This window comes from Frieseomelitta varia, unplaced genomic scaffold (assembly GCF_011392965.1).
Source record: "Frieseomelitta varia isolate USP_RPSP 00005682 unplaced genomic scaffold, Fvar_1.2 scaffold_851, whole genome shotgun sequence".
Lineage (NCBI taxonomy): Eukaryota > Metazoa > Arthropoda > Insecta > Hymenoptera > Apidae > Frieseomelitta > Frieseomelitta varia.
Genome location: NW_025110647.1, coordinates 200,383 through 222,286, shown reverse-complemented (window position 1 = coordinate 222,286; position 21,904 = coordinate 200,383). Strand labels below are relative to the sequence as shown.

The 21,904-nt window shown below is 38.8% G+C and overlaps 1 protein-coding gene across 1 annotated transcript in view; it reads left to right on the top strand.

Moving 5' to 3' along the window:
• The window catches only part of LOC122536584, a 127,647-nt gene extending 106,436 nt beyond the window's left edge, over positions 1-21,211 (top strand). The window contains exon 3 of the mRNA XM_043669055.1: positions 21,068-21,211. Coding sequence (XP_043524990.1) covers position 21,068 — 1 coding nt within the window. The 3' untranslated portion in view covers positions 21,069-21,211. The remainder of the gene's footprint in view (positions 1-21,067) is intronic.
• Positions 21,212-21,904: the final 693 nt, after the last annotated feature.

Sequence of the window (21,904 nt, the reverse complement as noted above, 5' to 3'; positions counted from 1 at the left end):
TGTCAAATAGTTTTTCAGGAACTACATTTATACCAAACTTCATCAAAATCGATGACACTTGGGTATATTCTCTCGTAAGATCAAAAGATCTAACTCGTAATTTCAAACTTCCAAATTCAGGTGTTCTTCGAGTAACAAAACTTTTCTGCAAAATTCGACTAGTTTGCCATTGCTTTTCTTTTAATCGTGAAAAGTTTAACCATGATCAACAAAGAATAAAATTCGTCGTAGCGTGTGCAGTTCTGAACGGCAGTGTATAATCATCCCACTCTCTCTCTCTCTCTCTCTCTCTCTCTCTCTCTCTCTCTCTCTCTCTCGTGCACCCGTGACTTAGTTTCCAGTTTCTCCCCGATATTAAAGTTCCAGGCGAGATTGCGTTCGGTAACACACGGTTTAACTTCCAGTCAGCGCAGGCAAGTACGTTGTGCGTGAATTTATAGTGCTTCTAATATCCCGATACTGACCACGTGCTAAATGTTTGATCGTTAGCGTGGAAAGTTTGCGGCGTATTAGACGATAGACAGAATTGATTAAACCCGTTAGCTGGTTTTCCAATTGAAACGCACTGGCTTCAAACGTCTCAAGCGTTTTTCTATCCACGACAGAAAATAGGATGTATTGTTTTAGAAAAAGAATCCATTGGAGAACTTTTGGCAGCGTTCACCTCTTGCGAACGTCGAGAATATTTCGCCCAAAATCGCAATATCTTCTCAGTTTTAAGTATATCGAAATCTAATCCTAACAGGCGAAACAGATAATAAATTTATTACTTCTTAGTAATTTCTATCCAGTGATATGCCGTGATGTATTCGAAAAGAAGACGAAGAATTATTGTATACGGTTTGGTCACTCGTTATGGTCCGTGAACCAAGTTACCAACGCAAGAGGATTAAAGAGCATCTTCGAGGGAACTTTCAGCAATTTTTTAACCGTTTAACAATCATCCGTACAACGTCTATTCTCAATAACGTTTGGAACAAACAGTCTCGTCGTGTTTGGAATGATTTTCAAGAGCTTTTCTCAGCCGTGTCAACGCGCGGTCGAACTTTCAGTTTCTGTGCAACGTCGTGTCCGATCGGCGACTAAAGTTCTCGAGCCGGAAATGGAAACTGGGTTAGAAACACAGAATCGGCTTTTATCAAACCGGGACGATGATCCGCGAGGCGAGCGTGACTGGATATTAAAGGGCAAGGGGTTTAATGTCGTAGAAATAGGCAACGATCGATACCTCGCGCGCCGGTACAGGGACGACAAATCACGCTGTACATAGATCAGATCAGATCGGATCGGATCGTAGATCGGATCAGCCTGGCAACAAGAGTGGCGAAAACTCTGGCGAGACTTTGTTTCACGGTTGATAATCACTGTGTTTAAAACGTTATCTAAAAATGAACTGGAATGTAGGCCGTGTCCACATTTAGCAGTCGCGCGGAAGCCGCGAGCATAGAAAGGGTCGTTACTTTCGTGGCAGTAATCAGGTTAATGGAGTATCGTGGCCCATTTTATTTTTCTTTTTTCTTCTCCTTTCTTTCTTCCCCCCCTCCTTTTTTTTTTCATCGGCTCCAGCGCGTCTCTCCAACTTTCCCGTCTCCCTCTTCCTTTCTTTCTTCGTCATCTCAAAGTCAATGACGCATTACCGTCCGAAGATCTCGCCCCAACCCTCGGAAGATTCTTGGAGATTCTTTCTTTTTCTATTCTTTCTTCGGGAGCGTGCATTGTCTTCCACCATGCTTGGTCGCGTTTCGATAAAGAAATATATATATATATATTCAACCCTCCCCCTCCCTTAAAAAAAAAAAGAAGAGAAGAAAGAAATTAACGATGTAAAGAATTCTACGTATTCGAAACCAGATTACTTTCGCAGCTCTCGGTGCTTCAGAATTTAACTTCTCGAAATAAAATTCCCCTTTTCGAAGAACCAAAAAAAAAAAAAAAAAAAAAGAATTCACACTCGTCGCTTTGAAGCATTCGGAGCTGCCGCGTTATCGACTCTGTTCTTAAAGACGCAAGTGGAGGGGATCGTTAACGACGATTTCCTATTAAGCGGCAGCTGTTTAATTCGAGTTGGGAAAACGTCAGCGAATTTTCGCGCCCCTGCGCTATAGTCTTTGGCGGGGGAGGAAAGATGGCGAGACGCAGCGAGGGTTGGTCAGTCTCTGGCAGAGTGTACCGAAAGTCGAGAGGGTACAATGGTCAGACAGGGGCAGTTCCCTGAAAACTGAGCCAGAGGAGGAGGGGGGGCTGATTCCTTTCGGTTTGAAAGGGTAGGAAGAGATTACGTCGGCAGGCTCGTTCCGCTGAGTGTTCAGTTTGCTTTGGGATATCGGCTTTACCCCTCGCGAATTCTCCGCGCGAGTTTGCCGAAAGCTTTGTGCTGGTCAAGCCGATTGTGACATGCCTCCCTCCACCCAAACCCCCGCGGACCGACCAGGAAAACTCACCAGTTCGATGGAAATAGAGAGAAGTCTCGGCGATTCTCTCCCGACATTTGTGAAAGAATTTACGTCCGTTCTCTTTGCTTCTCTCTCTCTTCTCGCCGCTCACAGTGCTTACAGCATCGTTCTACATGTGTACTTAAAGAGACGCCACTGTCTTCGGGGCCTTTGAATCTCTTTCTCTTCCGTCTTCGATCGAATCTTATCGATAAGATGGACCGTCGAATTTATGCGATCTTAGCGCTCTCGCGAAATTTGTTTCGTCGTCGTTGATTTCTCAATTCGTATTCGGTCGTTTGACCAGACAGTTTCAAGTTTTCTTCTGTTCCCGTGTAATTTTCCTGTATAGCAGAGTCTTGTTACACGCGGACTTTTCTGCAAACTTATATTTTAAAACTATGTAAACAGGACTTGGGTAGAAGTTTGTCTCGTTAAGTTTGCAATATTGTTGATACTGTTTCGCAAAGTATTAGTTAATAAAACATACAAATACCTTGGATATTTTTTATAGGTCAAGTTTATAAGTTAGGTTTCGGTATCTGGAGTTTGTAGGTTAGGTTCGACATCTTAAATACTTTGTACAGGTTAGGTTTGGATCAGGTTTGGGTTGGATATTTTGTATAGGTCAAGTTTATAAGTTAGGTTTCGGTATCTGGAGTTTACAGGTTAGGTTCGATATCTTAAATACTTTGTACAGGTTAAGTTTACGTTAGATTTGTAGGTTAGGTTCGATTTTAGATCTTCTAACTAATTAATTGGGTTAGATTTGTAGGTTTAGATATCTGGAGTTTGTAGGTTAGGTTCGACATCTTAAATACTTTGTACAGGTTAAGTTTACGTTAGATTTGTAGATTAGGTTCGATTTTAGATCTCCTAACTAATTAATTCGGTTAGATTTGTAGGTTTCGATATCTGGAGTTTGTAGGTTAGGTTCGACATCTTAAATACTTTGTACAGGTTAGGTTTACGTTAGATTTGTAGATTAGGTTCAATTTCAGATCTTCTATCGTATCGTAAACTTGTTTCACCTATTAAGTACCTTGAATGTTTCGAATAGGTACACCTTTTTTACACTTATACTTTAATATTTTCTACAAATGCACTGTTATTACCATCCTATTGAGTTCCAACTAGGATCCACGTGATGACAAACTGATAGAAACAAGAGTTTGAAATATGTTAGAATCAAGAATATACGAACCGAAGAAGCAACGAAAAGAATTTCTGTTTCAAAGTTTCGATATATGAAAATCTCGTCGTATCATGAACTTGTTTCACTTATTAGATACCTTGGATATACACATTTCCAAGTGCGTTTAGATGCATTTCCTTACACTTAAACTTTTTTATATCTCCTGCAAATACACCATTATCACGATCTGAATTATTATTACAACCGTGTTCCAAGTAGAATTCGCATGATGCGGAGTGAAGCAAGAGAGAAAGAGGAGTTTGAAAAATGTTGGAGAGTAATTCAACAATACCGAAGAAACATCGGAAGAATTTTTGTTTCAAAGGTAGGATTCTTGGTTTTCGATGTCTGCAGGGTTTCACGGATCTCGCGTCGCGTCGTGAACTTTGTCTCCAATGCTCTGTTTGGCATGCCGCTTTCGCGGAAAACACGTCAACTTATTCCCGTGAATTATTTCTTGTTTACTTCGGCATCTGCTCGCGTTTCCTTAACGCCAGGCCTCGAGTGTTTCCGCGAGGAACGAGAAGCTGTTCCTTCGCGGTTTGCCGGGGCCAGTTTCCGCCTCCGCGAATCTTAAAACTCCGCGAACGGAATTTCAAACACACGCCCCGGCTGTGACGCGCACACTGGATTCTCGATTAACCGCCTGGATTTCTTACGGTCCCTCGGTTTCCCGAGTGTACGAAATAAAGTAAACCCGTGCCGACGTTTTCAACGTTGTTGTCGTTGTGCGCCTCGGGTATATCGTTTTACAAATTTTTGTGCAAGCGAAAAAGTCGAAGCAACTGCTCGCGCGGTGTCTCATTGAACGAAATATCTCGTCCACCATCCAGAAAATTTATAACAATCACGGCAGTTTGAACTCGATGTTTCTGGGTGTTCCGTGAATTGTTTGTTTGTAATCGAGGAAACGAAAGTATCTTAAGTATTTCTTCGTCAGCTCCTCGAGTACTTGAAGTAATCGGTACTCGAGGAGCTGATAGATGACGTTTGAATCAGAACTCGATCAGTTTCTGTTTTACATGCTGCAAAGCAGGAAAATCTCTCGAGGTACAAGCTGGGAAAACGAAGTTTTTACGATCATATTTCACGTCTACGATTTTCCATCGTCGTTTGTGAAACAAAAACGAAAAAAGAAAATCGAAGAGGAACGTTAAGGCCGGTGCGCTTTAAGCGGGCGATCGATCATGCAATAGGCTTGAATAAACTCCAAGGGACTTCATTATTATGTTTCATCTTTCATGCATGAGAATTTTCGTTCAGGCTTCAGCCTAGTTTCGTGGCAAATTTTGCCCTCTCTCCCTCTCTCTCTCTCTCTCTCTCTCTCTTTGTTAACAGCGTGAAAAACCAACACGTTGAAAGTTCGATCCGCGGGATTAACGAGTTGATTAAAACGATCTACGTGTTCGCGAAATTAGTAGAGTTAAACCTTATCATAAAGTGTGGCCGTGAAAAATTGCCGCTTATCGCCATCGATCTTTAATTTGTCGAATATCGTTCTGACGTGTTTCAAACTCGAAAGTAGAAAATACTTTTCGCAACGCGATCAACTGAATTTACAAGAGGAAAAAGATAACAAGGATGGAAAAATTTCTAGAGGATAGTCAGCTTCATTGGATTATAATAACTCAAGTCGAATTATCGACGCGTAAATCCAGAGGAAAAGAAAAGGAACTTTTTGTCTGGCGACGCTCTCTCTCTCTCTTTGAAAAATCTAAACTCTGATGCATGCAAGTTTCTATTCGGTGCAACGAAAATGAGAAAGAGAGAGAGAGAGAGAGAGAGAGAGACAGAAAAGGAAAGTACGAAAGCGGCGTGAAATGAAAAGTAAATTAAAAATTCTACGAATTAGAGCGAGCATTGTTTACGCGGAGTGTTTCGCACGGTTGCGGGAAAAAGGAAGTCAAAGGGGTTAATTTTCCAATGGGGAGCCACTTGGCAACTTTCAACCCGATGAGAACTTCTCTTTTTCTCTCTCTCTCTCATTCGAGGATTATTGAGTCGTTCAAACACTGGAATTCCAAATCAAATATTTATACGCTTCTTTCGGGCCCTCTGTTCGTTCCACGTGTAACCGTCATTTTAATACGTACGTCACTCTTCCCGCGTTCTGTCGCGTGTTGATTTCAACTTTGAAAACCTCTTCTTCCTTTCGCCTTTCGTTCAAATAAAAACCATCGATCCCAGTTTAGTATTTGACGGTTTCTCAAAGTTGATGGCGGTTCGTCGAAACGTTCTTTTTGACGGGACGCAAGCGAATTGTAAATCACGCGTTCGAAACCGTGCTTGGAAACTCCTTGAATTTTGTGGATGATTTATCAACGTCTGAAATGCAATTTCGTATCTCCATCTGTATACCTGTTCACCGTAATTTGAGGACGTACATTTATTATTCGAAAAAGAACCAAAGCTCCTTTGGTCGTCGATTTTCTGTATCCGCATGAAAGATCGTACTTCTTTACACGAACGATGAATTTATAAACTCGTGCTCGATTCTTGAAGCTTCCTTTCTCCTAATCTCAGCATTAAAGAAGAAGAATTATACGCACTAGAAAATTTTCAAAGTCTCTACCTAGAAAATTTTCAAAGTCTCTACCTATTCGAAGTTTTACTTGCCGTTGTCTGTAATCTGTCAATTAATTGGCGATAATTGTTAATTACACGTGTCGCCAATTAATTTAGTCATCGATCATAAACGGGTGATTAATAATTAACGGCAAGCGGCGGCGGCTAGATTCGGGGCGTTCGTATTTCATTTGGAATTACGCGAAGCACGCTAAACGCGCGTGTTGCGCGCTCTGTATTCGAACCAGGGAGTTTCATCAACGAATCAATTTTCCACCAAGGCACCGATGAAAGAAGACCAATCGATCGGTCCAAGATACAACGAGCACGGCAAACAGGGCTCTGTTTAATTAAACACCTCGTTGCCTTGCCGCGCGTTCAAAGCACCCGCACGACCACGCGAGCGCAAACATTCTCGAAACACACACACACATGCACACACAAAGAGAGAGAGAGAGAGAGAGAGAGAGGCTGTTACGTTTTCGCATCGATTTGTGGGAACCACACGCAAGAACCCTTTTACCAAATTATTCCGCAAGATTCTATCAGTTGGTGTGTTCGATCGCTAATAGATTTTATTAGAGAGCGTGTTAATGAAACGATATATTAATAGACCGGAATAGACGAGAAAGCGTAAGAAATAATATCAATTAATTGACATCGATTTCAAAAGTCACACTTGTTGCCCAGTCGAAACTTTCGTCGAATTTATTCACGATTCTCTCGTGATCGTCGAGCAACTCGATCTCGGCGTGACCAGATAATATTATCAATTGATATTTATTCATATTCGCTTTGAGCGTGTGTCATATTTGTTGCCCTCTTGTGATTCTCAACTTGTGGTTTTCAACTTTCAACCTCTCAGAATCGGCGCTTCCCCTCCGCTCGAATTCAATTGAAAAATGGTCAGAAGCAAGCCCTTCCCGTCATTGAATTTACAAAGCACGATCAACAGAATCGCTCTTAGCGAAGAATTCTACTCTCCTCAGGTAACAAATCAATTTTAACGGTTCGATTCGCAGACGTTAATTCCGAAATGCCTCTAGCTTCTAGAGATAACGATCATTTGCCGAGAGATCGGCAGACAGCTCGCTCGATAAATTCCAAAAATTAATCTAGACGATTGTGGGCCGTATTGTCTCTCGAAGGGGCAGTGAAAGCTGGCGGAAGTCATAAAAGGAACGAAGGACTGGCATTGTCTTCCCTGGGCCAAGACAGGGCAAGAAGGTTCCGCGTGCTGTTGGCAACTTGGGTAATTATGTCGTGTCCGCGACTCTAACCAGCCCCGTCACACCGAAATTGCAACCTGACACCGGTCGTTCTCTCGCTCCACTCCTGACAAACTCCAGTCTACACACACACATAGACTCATTGCTTTCAATTAAACCTTTTATTCTGCACCCTCGAAAATTGCTTGCTCGTGAGCCGCCTACGAATGCTCGATGTTTTCGAAAAACAGAACGATTATGGTTGTCATGACCCCCTGTTTTCACCCGGATGTTATTAAAAGAGGGTACATTTTTTTTTATTAATATTTTTATTATTATTTTAATAATATTTCTAGGTTTCATTTTATGCGAAACGATTTGTCGATTATTAAATTAGAACGAACGTCTCGACGAGGCAGATTATTGCTAACGACGAGTTACTTTGGTAAAAAACGCTCGTTTCGGTTTCCGTTCTTTGAAGTAATGCTGACATACTAGAAATTCTTATTATTTTTATTCTATATAGAGAATAAAAATATTCTCTGGAGTGATACCCGACTTAATCTAGATTTCCTACAAATTCGTTGCAATAAATATAAAAGCCGACGCAATAAAATTTTAATGCACGCTTAAACAAAAACTAAAATGAGATAATAAGAAATAATAATAAGAATAATAATAAGAAATAATAATAAATAAGATTAACATAAAAAATAATAATAAGACTATCATATACTACTATATAATTAGTATATTAGTATTATATAATACTAATATAGAAAATAATAATAAATAAGATTAACATAAAATACTTATTTAACACTGAAGGTATTTATTATTATTATTATTACTATTATTATTTTATTTATAATAAAGTTTAATTTTTGAGATCTTTTAAAATGTGGTACCTTTTCTAGCATGACACACGAGTTCCGTCAACAAATTTGTAATTGTATTGTCATCTCCTTAGCATGGCGTAGGGCGTTAAAAGCAAAGGGTTGAAATTAATTTTTCGAATCGTCCGGGAGAGGAATCACGCTCGAGACACGCGTGAGCGAGAAGGGCAGGAAGTAGGTCAAAGTGTAAATCGCGTTTTTGTACGTTTCTGCCTGCTTTTCTTTTTCCCCTCCCACTCTCTCTTCCCCTTTCTTTCTCGTCGCTCGAGTGAGTCTCGGGGCACATTCGATTCGTCGGGAAGGAGCAATCGAGTTAATCGCCGCTGGAATCCCGGACGTTCTAATTATGCGTTCCAGATGGCAGTCCGGACGGTGAGTTTAATTACTTCGGATAATCGAGTAGATCCTTCCTAACTTGCTTCTCAAAGGACCCGCCGAACAGATTGCCGTGACTCGAGGTGCCCGATTCCGGACACCGTGCCGGAAATCAGGGAATATAAATGAGAGAGACATCTTCGACGCGAGGGGATCGCTTGTTGGCGCCTTGCTTCCTGTTTCGGTGGATCCCGGCTTCCACCTTTCCAGCGTTTCGAGGGGTGAAGAATTATACGCTCGAATTAATCGGAACGACATTTGGCCGAGGCAAACTGTTTGTTTTTAACACTGTCCTCTCGACGGATCCTCTTGCTTTAGAAAATCTATGTTTCTTAATGTATTAGACCAGGTTCCGCGTTAATTGGAACATTTTCAAGTCCAACGTCACACCGTAAACTGTGTCTGAATGTATTTTCTTCGCGAGCTGCGTGATGGAATAGAGGAGAACTATGTACATGTTTCCTGTACGAAAAACTGCCAATAACATTGACACTGAGAAACATTGAAAAGTAGTTCTTTCGTCTCTTCATTACAAGTAACGTAAGATTTTCCGTACCGTCGCTAATAGAGAAGACATTTCAGGTGGCCTGGTCTTCGCGAAACACCCTGTATATTACCAACCATTCTTAGAAATCGTGTCGGGTACATTCTCGTGCTCGTTTATTTCTCCGAGAGGTCGAGTTCTGTGAACAACGAGGAAACAAGAAGATGAAAATATATCGAAGTCGCGACGATTAAGAGGGTGAATAATATATATATATATATAACATAAAACGGTGAAGGAGACTTGTGGCGCATGGCTGTTACGCAACGTGAGAAATTACACGCAACATCAAGCGATCGTCATGGCAACGTGGTGCTGGGCTTCTCTGTGGTCACTACATAAACTAAAGCGGGTGGTTTCTGGGGGAGTAAACTCTGACCAGGAAGGGAGGGGAGGTTGCTTTACTACTCCATAAATCGCAAGACATCGGGCCGGCCGTGTTTGTGACATTACCGAATTCACCGGTGTGTACGACCAGATATTTATTACGCGCGCAATAATTTACCACAGTCTCATGCACCGTAAATTTCTTATTAGAAAAAGTTCTTTTGTCCAGCGACGTCTCGGTTCCGGTGTGTGTGTAACTTGTCGCGCGCGCGCGCGCGCATACAGAGAAACAGAAATTTTCGTCCCTTTCCGGAAATTGAAGGTTGCAAAATTTATTAAGGAAGTCGAAACACACACCGCAGCGCCGTGTCATATTTCAGGGATTCACTTCAGAAACAGAAGGAGGTTGAAATGTATTTTGGAGCCGAGCGAACTGAATTTGTGAAATTTTCGATCAACGGAAGCACATTATTGTGCGACAATTTCATTGTCAGAATTTTAACTCTATTAAACTCTATTAAAATATTTAGCCGACGATTTCGATTCCAACGATGACTGAATCTTTATTTTTGAAGATTATTCTTCGTTGATAGAATGCAGTATCGTTCATATTTCAGAACGGGGGGGAATTTATTTCGGAACGGAAAGAGATTAAATATTTTTCAGGCGGAACAATATTTTGAATTCTTGATTGAATTCTCGGTTAAATATTATCGAGAACATTCTTTGTAGTACGAACGAAGATATTTTAGTTTGCTCGGATTAATTTCGTCGGGAAAATCTTATTGTCTGATCATTTTACTTGTTACAGTAAGAACAGTATGACAGTCTCATCTTATAGACTTAACTCTGTTAAACTTAAAACTCTTATTAGACGATTATTCTTCATTAACAAGACTGTTGGATTATTACAAATTACCACCAGGGGCCATTTAAAAGAAATTTTGTTTAATTTTTACGTATATTTTCAAACTTGTGCGCGCGCTGCGTCTCGTTTATTGCAAGAGAAACATGTCGCGAAATATTCGAATGGTTATACATACGGTTCATAAATTTAAATCAGCGAATGATCAAGTTAAATATTCTCCGGAATCATCCCTTATTGAATAACAACGTGGAAGGGATTGTTTAGAAATTCAAGGCATTCCCAAGGGATTTCGCGTGTCCTGTTTCCCGCAGTTCAGAGTCAACCATTCGCTCGTATAATGAATACTAATACGTCTCTTGCTATCGAGCTAAGTCTAGATAAAGGAGACTGACAATCCCTTGTTAGTTTGTCGTTGATTGAGCGGGGCACGCCGGAAGAGGCGAAACTTTTAATTAGTTACTGATCCTACGGACGATATAATTCCTTCCTGCGGGACGCCTGGCATGACGGGAATAAATTGAAATTGCCCGAGCCGATGGTTTAACATACTTCCGGCTTACCCCTTGGCTTAGGTCATTGAGAAAAATCGCTCTAATCGAAACTCGCCCGAAATCGCCCTCCTAAACGAATTACCCGGTTAAATCGATCTCGTGAGAGACCATTGAGGGCAACGCTCTATTTACCTCCCTTTCTGGGTAAATCTGGGTAAATCTCGCACGAAAAATTGCCAAGAAAATTGTCTCGATCTTCCATAAAATTTTCACGTTCCGCAGTTGTTAATATTTTTGGGGTGAGAAAATGCTCGTGTTGCCTCGTTTGTCTAGCCTAATCTCGATCTGAATGACGTGCCACGCACGTCGAGAATCTTTCGTCCCGAATTGCAACATTTTCTCAGTTTTCGGTATATTTAAATGTAACCCGGACGAAACAAATGATAAGTATCCAGTGATGTCACAGCGACGAGTCCAAAAGGAGAAGAAACCGACGATTTATTGTATACTCGTTCGGTCACTCGTTACGGTCCGCGCAACCAGCTGCCAGCGCCAAGTGGCTTTCAAGACGTAAAACAGAGGTGGCTAACTGGCGCTCCCCACTTTCCTGGCCGTTGACGCTACCCTCTCCACTGCATCGATCTCCCCACTCCCCAGCAGAATTCGCGGAAGTTAATACTCTCGCATTTCATTTATGTTAATTTATAAATATTTATTGTGATATAAAATTTTAGTATTATTTTAAATTAGGAGGAGGAAAGGAATAATTACTTGTTTAACTAATTACTTAATTTATTAATAAAAATATTTTTATATATACTATATATATATAATATTATAAATGAAATTTAATATTTCATACTTATAATAATATAATATATATATTTATAATCTATATATATATAATATTACAAATGAAATTTAATATTTCATAATTATAATAATATAATATATATATATATATTTATAATATATATAATATTATATTAATTTATTATATTTAATTTATTTCAAACAACTTTTGGCAGCCAGCTTCGTGGTGCACGCGAGACGACGAAGTATTCTTCGCGGAGAGAGCCAAGCGCGTCGTGCTTTCTGCCTTTATGCAGATGATGTGAACATTTATTAAATTTCCAGCCGTATCTTTCGTATCCTTCAATCTCAGCCTCTCCCCTCTCCCTACCTGAACCATTCGCGTAGGATTAGGTTAATTTCTACTCGCGGTAGCGTTTTCATCGGTGACTCTTATATAAGTTTTGTGAAATTTTGACCAGACTTGTGCATTGACAGCGAGTGAATTTAGTATTGATTTAGTCGTAACCGCGGAGTCTCGCCGGCGATATCAACTCAATTAACAATCGCCAACGATGGTCAATAGAATTATTAACGCCAGTTTGGTTACGCAGCAATTATTAATCGGGCATCAACTGAAATTCCGTTCAAACGGCAGAGACTGAGATTTAAAAATGTTACTGTTAACGATATTAAACTCGCGACTTGCGTCGATGATCGTGTGAACTTAAAAAATCATCGTGTTGTAAGCGTGAAATTGTTATTTATCTTATTAAACACAGACAGAGGAAGTTTGTGTGTGTGTGTGTGAGAGAGAGGTATCTACCTCTTGTTGCAAAGTTATTAACCGAAACCGGCGATTACAGTTAGGTGACAACGCGATCGTTAGAGTTCCTACGGACGGAAGTAACCAGGCGTCGCCAGTTCCTCGGCGAATTCCGACTGGCAACGACCGTTCCGGACACGTTTATGGACAGGTTAATGGCAGGATCGTCAAAGGGAAACGCCACGGAATAGGGATTCGCGTCCCGGCGAACGCGGATATTCCGTTATAACTGCGAGGAAACCCGCAGGATCCGGTTGCGGTGATCCTTGTATTATCACCGATGCATCTCCATCTCGATGCAAGACCTCGAGAGAGACAGCCCAGATCCTAGGATCGTTCCGTGTCCCGTAATCGTGAAACCGCGTATCAGATAGGCGTCGTGAACTGGTGATTTGCCGTTTCGCGAATCGTCTCGACGTTGGAGCCTTTACGTCGAGGCTTTCGAAACGATCGCCTCGGCAAGAGGTTTGCCGATTTCGCATTTCGGATCTTGGCTCTCTCTCTCTCTCTCTCTCTCTCTCTCTCTCGTCCGGGAGATTCGACGAACGGTGAATTTAATATTCAGACATTGATTATTGAAATCAGGGCTTGAATTTGACTGTCAACTTTTATAAATATAAGTTAATTAGTAAACTTTTAACTTGTAAATTATTTCTTTCTCTGTTTTAAATTAATTTTCACGTTAAAATTGTAATTCTGTCACAAAAGTTCAATGTTAACAACTGTAACAGTTGTTTTGTATTTGATTATGTAGGAAATGTAGTGAAAATATAACACAAACTTCTGTGTGGAAAAGAAACGAATGTCTTTATGTAATGAAATGTTAATAATCAAATAGTGTATGCGATACAAATGAGGTCACGCGGCAAGGACTGGCAAAAAACTAAACCTTCTGTCCGGCATGGTTCTGTCCGTAACTGTAGAAAATGCTGTGAGGAGGATAGAAAACAGATGTTAACCTTTGCCCCTCATAAAGCCATTTTCCAGCCTTACACTGCTGGTCGAGTCGTTGTATTCCAACAGATTGATAAAGGTTTTAATGGAACATTTATTTCTTAACAGATATTTTAAAGTGAAATACTAAAAGATTATACACTTTTTCACTTTATAATTAGCATTATTTTGAAAACAGGATAAATATAGATGAGTAAATAAGTTGGGATTTTTATGCAATTATATGATTCAAGGTTTCAATCTCAAACCTATGTAACACTTGGCAGAATAACTGTTTCAACTAGAACTTTTTCTCACTTGCGAGAAAAATAAAAATTTTCTATCTGCGTATGTATTATGTAATGTATTATTATTTTACTATATAAAACTGTTTCTCTACAACAGGAAACTTAAAAGTAAGGAAATATCTTAATATCAGAACTAATTGAAAATTTTGACAGTGTCATTCAAGCCCTGATTGAAACCGTTGTAATTTTGTAAAAAATGAAATTTCAGGATAAATCAGGATAACTTGGACTAAAATAACGATTCAATTGCACAAAGCTACTATCGATTTTGTTTGTTTCTGGTTATTAAGAATACCCATAAGTAATGTTTTTTGATACTGAAAATTTCTTTTTTAATTTCAGAGTTATAATAACAGCTTTAATCTATAATATAATTTATGAACAAATTTTATACTCTTGTGGTTCGTTATGATCCTTGAGATTACAGTTTGATAATGTCTTGGTGCGAGTGCGAGCAATTGTTTTCTTAAAACATTCATTTTTGATTCGTTGTTGTCAGCCCACAATCATTTCCACTCGTCGTTCCGGTTCCTTTTCATTTTCTGTGTCAAGCTGAGAGCTATAGATTTCAACTGTTTCCCGATTGTGTGTTCGCATTTTTGTTTGCGTTGTTGTCGCGTAATTTCGTTGGAAACGGATTGCTCGCCTTAGTTAATTCGCGTCGATGTCCCGCAATCGATGGTTGGCTCGCACGTACTCGTGGTGATAAAGTTTGATAAGCCATCCATCCATCACGCGATGAACAGCACGTGAGTCGTATTTCACGTTGTACGTGTTGTATCGGGTGGATATCGGTTCGGGTGTCCTCGCGTTTAAACAGTTGTCAGGACACGCGCGAGAATCCCTATAAATTATTCAAAATCGAAGCACTCGCTCGTGGAAAGTAGTTCAGGAGTCGGATCAGGCTTCGAATTTTTCGCATTTTGCCGTTGTTCCTCGAGCTTCGAAGAAATCGATCTGCCACGCCGTTTGACAGATCCCGCTTCCAACTGTCAACTCGCTTACAATTTAAACTCTATTTCCTTCTGCTGCTATGAAAAGTTCCGAAAAGAATCAGGGCTCGTGCGTATTTCGCTCAGAAATTCATAAAGTCTCTCTAGGGCACGAGTGTCCAACGATTTAGATCTTCTGGGCCTCGTTGGCCTAGAAAAGATTTGTCGAGCGCCGCACATAGTTTACATACTTTTATTTTATTTTTTTTATATTATTATATATATGTATTTTTATTTATTTTTCTTTTTTTACTAGTTTACTATATTATTTATGAGGATATTGAAAATAACTTTTATGGTGAAACGTATATATCGATTGAGAGAAATATGAAAATTTTCAATGAGAACGCTTTTTATAATAGATTCACCAGCAATAGCCTTTGCAAGCTGCTCGTCTAGAAATTTTCGTTCTTATTTTATTTTTCCGTAAAATAGGGGAAAAGGAATACAAATATAAATGTACCTCTCTGAAAGAGACATCGTGAAAATTCACGGTTGAAATTATTCAATTAATCAAATTCTTGCTCAATTTCACCCTTTCTGAAATTCTTTCCACCGAAGCGTCAATCTCAATCGACAAAGATAAAGATCAAGACACGGAACAGTTTGAAAGATCAATGCGACCGATTACGTTCCATCGGGAATCGATTTTTAGTGAACGAGCAACACCGATCGGCCAAAGTCGGAATATCCCGCGATTGTCACGGTATTTGCATGACGCTCATAATTGTCCAGGATTTTGAGCGGTCGATTGAACCGGAGCGTTCGCGAGAGAACGCGTCGAATGCCAATCACTGACGTCAGGCATGTGTACACACACTGCCCAATCCCCTAACAGTTGCCCGATGCACACACATATCAATTTGCATTCGGTATAAATAAGTTGGCGCGTGTGGGGCGTTGTGCCCTAAATGCGGCCATACGGATAGCTCGAATTTACCATTTGCGGGGCATAACGTGCAAATCAGCCGTCCGATAACAGCGACAGCCTCCACCTGAACAATAATATTGTCCGCAAAACAACTGTGCCTATGATTTACGTTTATCGTGCTCGGTTAATGGAAACAATGTGTTTTCACAGCCTTGAGGCTTCTTACCCAACAAAAACCGAAACCGCGCGCAATTCGCAATTCCGGCGGCTGAATATTGAAACTGTTTGGCAATTTTGCAAAAATCCGAAATAACGCGGCACGGTGATTAACTATCGTGAAATTAATTGCAAAGTATATGAAATCACTATTGCAGAGTATACGAAATTACAAACAACACAATGATATTAGAGATACTGAACTTATTTTAATATTCAAGCTTTTATTTTCAAAACGCGTTGCTCGTTCTATTTGTTTCTTTTTTTTTTTTTTTATTTGAAAAAGTTCTTCTCACGACTGACCTTCAAATCTGAAGATTTGAAACGACCCTTCAAAGTTTGCTGTACGATTTTTCTTTTCTTTCTTTCTCGCCAATTTATTCAATTTTGGATATCAAGAGGAGAATGTTGCAATTTCTTCAACTTTTCGTCGTCTGATCTTGATATTCTACGATTTTCTTTCGCAAAATATTCAATGCCCAAATTAAATGTAATGATTGTCAGTGGTTTAAATTAACGCCAGTTAAATAGTTATTATTCTTTCCTTTAACGTACGACATTAAAATTTGCTCGCCTTTTACGTACACCTCCGCTCAGAAATCTTAGGACAAGAACTATAATAAAAATGATACAATATGAATTATAAATTGTAAATGAATTTATATGAATTATAAATGCAATAAATGCGATATAATAAAACATACTTTATACAATAACGACTCTGTTAACACATTGCATTAATTGTATTATTAATATTTGTATTATTATATTGCAATACGTACACGCACACATAAAATTAAATTAAATATAAAATACATTTATTTACATATTAATTTTAAACCAAAATTAAACACAATATAATTAAATACAATAAATATAAAATGTATTTTATACAGTAAAGACTGTTATTATATTAAAATGCATATGTACATGTAAAATTAGATTAAAAACAAAATACATTTATTTACATTCGATTTTAAATTAAAATTAGATACAATATAATAAAAATACAATGTATGTAAAACATACTTTATGCAATAAAGACTCCATTGGTATATTAATATATTGTACTATATTATGAAATATATCTATAATAATAATATATAAAAATAATATAAAATATATAATAATAATATATCTATAATAATACTGAATATAATAATAATAATATATTATTATTATTAGTATTATTATTATTTTATAATACTGAATATTATATAATAGTAATAATACTGAATAATATATCTATAATAATACTGAATATTCATGATAAAAGTGTCCTAAGACTTCTGAGCATGAAAAGATAGAGAATTCGTCTGTCGAATTCGAAGATCAAAAATGTCGTTCTCGCTTCTTATCCGGTTTGTACATGCATTTTAGACTTCACGGCGATACATACGCACGGTGAATTCTTCGTAACAAGAACGCGTGCCCGTGTATCATTTCACATTATGCACGAAGGAATTTTTGAAGGAGCCGAAGCATCACGTCTCGCGCGTATATGACGTTTCGAGAGTTTGCTGCATGAATTTCTGGAGTGCGCGCTATTCCGGACGGAGTTTCGCGACGAAAATATTCGAGCTGCCGTGAAGTTAAAGACGCTTTTAAAATTTCAATTCCCCAGGGAAATCGCGTGCTCGATTTCGCCGAAGCTCTGTCAGACACGATTATTTCTCCTCCTCCTTTTTTTTTTTTTTTTTTTCTTTCTTTCCATCGAAACAACAAATCACATCTGTCTGTCAGTTTTCGACTAAACATTCTGTATCGAGCAATTACGTTTCTGACGTTGCAATATCGAATCTCGTATCGGTACGAAAGTGTTCACGATCGTGATTCATCACACACGGATAGATCTGCGTGATTTTTTCATGAGGCAGCCAGGACAAATTTCGACCACCTGTCGCGTCCAGGAGGCCTAATCGGTAACCAGAACTTAGCAGATCGTCGTGTCCACCTGTCGGATTTCCTCGTGAAATGTCCGGCGCATCGCTAATTAATTGTTCGCAGTTTCGATCAGTCCGGCGCGATTAAATTAGGTTACGTGCGCCGCCTCCGAAATTCGACGTTAATGCGTTTAACAATTTCGCGTGATTGCACGATGGACAGGCGAGGCTGGATTTCTCATTTCTCCGAATTTTTTACTCACCGACTCACCAAATTTCCAAATTTTATATATCAATTTCTCAACTCTGAGTTACCTTCTTTTTTGTACACGTTTGTTTACAAGTACAAAACCATAGAAACGAGTGAAAGTTGCTTCTCGATAGAAACGTCTCCTTTTCTTCCCTGTAAAATAAGAAATACTCGAACGTTCGAGTATTAAAATAAGACAAAAATCGCGGAGCTGATGTACCTACATTTATACATTTCCTTTTTCACAAGTGAAACGTTTTTTCCCTGCTTTCTCGTTTCTCCGTTTGCTACGGAGATTTTCAACGAAAGAGGAAAATGTTGAGAATATTGAAACATCGAGTGAAACATGGCGGTCGCACGAGCGAGCACAGGCCTGCGAGCCTTTCACCTGGACATTGATTTGAGTAAGTTTCGTCTCTCCACCTCTGTCTGACCAATGTTCGTTCCTCTTTATCGGGATCGTGGAATCCAGACGCGATCCGTCCTTGTCGCACTAGCAACCAGTGACTCTTTTCACTGTCCTCCGTGCCTCTCTACCTTCTTGTTTCTCTCTCCTTCTCTCTCTCTCTCTCTCTCGATGCCGGGACTATAGCGAAACGCGCAGTACAGTGCTGTCGAAGCAGTTAGAAACTGTGAACCGTTCACGATCTCGGTACGACTTTGTATCATTCTCGACCTTGGATCTTTCTCTCTGCTTCTTTCACTATAGTCACCACGTAAAAAAAAAAAAAAAAAATTGTAAGAGAATTTGTTCGTAAACGTAGTTGCAGAAATTAGTTAATCACTTGCGCTGATTGCGGACCATAACGAGTGACCAACACCGATTACGACAATTCGTCGCTTTCTTTTCGAACTCGTCGGTATATTACCGGATAGAAATTGAGAAGTGATAAATTTATTATTTGCTTTGCCTGGGTTATACAGAAAATATACCTAAAACTGAGAAAATATTGCAATTTTGGGACAAAAAGAGGTTAACCACTTGCGCTGGCAACTGATTGCGGACCGTAACGAGCGATCAAACCGTATTCGTCGCTTTCTTTTTGATTACCGGATAGAATTATTGAGAAGTAATAAATTTATTATTTGCTTTGCCTGGGTTATACCTAAATATACTTAAATAATTATTATTTAAGGATATTATGGTATATTATAAATATTAATATACTGAGAAAATATATTATATTATAAATATTATAAATATTATAAATATATAGTATATTATAAATACTATAAATATATAGTTATTAATTTAAATTATATAAATATTAATATACTGAGAAAATATATTATATTATAAATATATAGTATATTAAAATATATTATATTATATATTATAATATTATATATAGTATATTATATTATAAATATATAGTATATTATAAATGTTAATATACTGAAAAAATATTTTGGGACAAAAAATTCTCACCGTGCGTGGCACGTCATTCCAGCGCAAGAAAAGAAAATTGTCAAGAAAAACGAACCATCGAATATATATATGTAAACGAACCATCGTTATAAAAAAAAAAAAAAAAAAAAAAAAAACAACATCGAAACATGCAAATTCCTCCATTGTAAATTCGAAAGGAGCGAAGAGTCTCGAGAGACAGCGGGGCCAAGGTTGAGGATTACTAGTCGCTTAATTTAGAGTGACGGGAGCGTTGACCCTGTTTCGTCAATGACAGCGCGTATTGTTGGAAAAGGTTGTCTCGGGAGGCACACGAAGTCAGTATCAAACATCAACATCGCGAGGAACACGTGTGCTCGGCTTGCTGCGCATTTTGTTTCGCGCAGTTTGCTGTAGGCCATGGTCAGTGACACACACAGCTTGGCAGACGTCGGTATCGCGAGGTGAATTTTTCCAATTATTTTCAACGAACATATCCAGACGTAATCAGTGTGAAATACTGTTCCGCCGGCCGAAGTCCACGGAACGCGACATTTCCTCGATCGTACGTGGTCTCTATTAATAGCGAGTGGCGCTAGAGAAGACGTCTCGAGGTAGCAAAGTGTCGCAAAGCAAGGAAAAAGAGGCAGACAGCAGGTAAACACACAGAATGTGTGTCCCTTTGTGTAACTTTAAATTTAAGAAAATTACTTACTGCCCGTTGTAATAATGTTTCGAAGATAAATTTAATAGTCGTTGACTTATATTTTAATAATCTCATTTCCGTCATTTCGTATTAATTTCGGCGCGTGAAAATTGAATATAGTTCTCGCGGAGCAATGGCTGACTGACGGGAGCGGGGTTCATTTTCTAAATCGTTTCATCGATCGTCGATACCGTAGATCTCACTTCTAGCATCTATACCGTGGACTTCGGCAGAAACTGGAGTTATTACATTGTTAAAACATGGCAAAGATAAAAGTAACTTGCTGCTTCTTTATCTCTCGCAGAAATACACCTTGTTGGTAACTTATCGTAAGATAAGATAAAAGATAAAAGAGATACCGTGGCCACGAGATTAGCACGCTTGCCTTATTCGAGGTAATCGTGACTCACTCAGGCTTCAATCCGCGCTCTTCAGTCACCCAGCGTATAACGTTCATCGACAAACGCACACAGTACCCAATGTGTTTGAATAATATTTGGAACCTTCGTTTCGAAAAATATTTAATCTGACAGCAAATTATCATTTTACGGAACAACGAACTTGATAACATTGGATAAATATATTCTGGAATAAAATATTGTTTGGAACATTTTGAATTATTTGATATGTTACAGTGCATCGCGGTGGTTACATTTAGTACGGAGAAACGTTTAAATAGCTAGCTTTGTTTCCTTCGAGATGTAGAATAGTTACGTGCTTCGGAGTCAAGGCGTTCGAAAGCAATAATAACAGAGGCAAAGTTCGATGGGACAGTTCGCCATTGAACGTCGCGCGGTCGGGATATTTCTCTGGAATGTTATTTCTGAAATATTATTCTTCCATTTTTCACGCCGATCGAGGTTAAAGCGAATGAAAGTATTATCTTAGAGAATAGCGCGCGTTGTGCAATTACGCGTTACGGCCGGTTTAATTGCGGTTTAATTAACTGGATGTGTGTGTGTGTATGCATGATCTCAAGTGTATGAAAAATTTGTAACGTAGATATCCGACGAAACGCGATTCACGCGTTGCGAGTACACGATGAAGTGCAAGTGAAATGTCCGACGAGCGTTCCTCGAGCCGGTTTATCTCCGCTCCACTCGATGATGCGTTCTTCCTAGTTCCCCTCTCGCTTGCGCCGCCAACAAAATGTGAGTAGAAGAAACCAACGCAATACCATTTTACAATTTTATTACGTCGTGTTGCATCGCGTAACCGCGCGGGAATATTGCGCCCCGGTATGAAATACCGGCGGTACAATTTTTAATCTTTATCGCGTCACGTTTTTCTCGCTTTTCCGAACGAAAGTGGTGCATTCTTTCTTTCTTTCTTTCCTTCTTTTTTTTCTTTTTCTGACGGTATAATACGCGGGGATGTAAATATAATAGAAGAGTAATCGTACTTCACTCGTTTAGCGTGTAACGAAGAATTATTTTCATTTGGATTTCCTTTTAAACGACGATCGTTTGAGTTCTTAAAGATTAAGTAACAAGAACGAACGACATTGAATTTATCCTCGTGTCAAAATGATATATATATATATATATATATATATATATATATATATATATATTTGCCACGTTTTTATTTCTCATTAGAGTTATTAGAAATTATGATTATTTGAACGGTAGAACTGCCAGACGACCAAAGTGTAAAGTTTCCATCACAAAAGAGTTGAAGTAAAAGAAGCAGAAAATCTTTATAATGTATAACAGGGTACACGAGCTTTTATTTGTGTATTTTTTTTATTTTATTATGTATTGATTCTACGAAGAATCATTCAAGTCTGCAAAACTATACTGTCTTATATTTATAAAGTATCTAAAAAAAAAATATTCA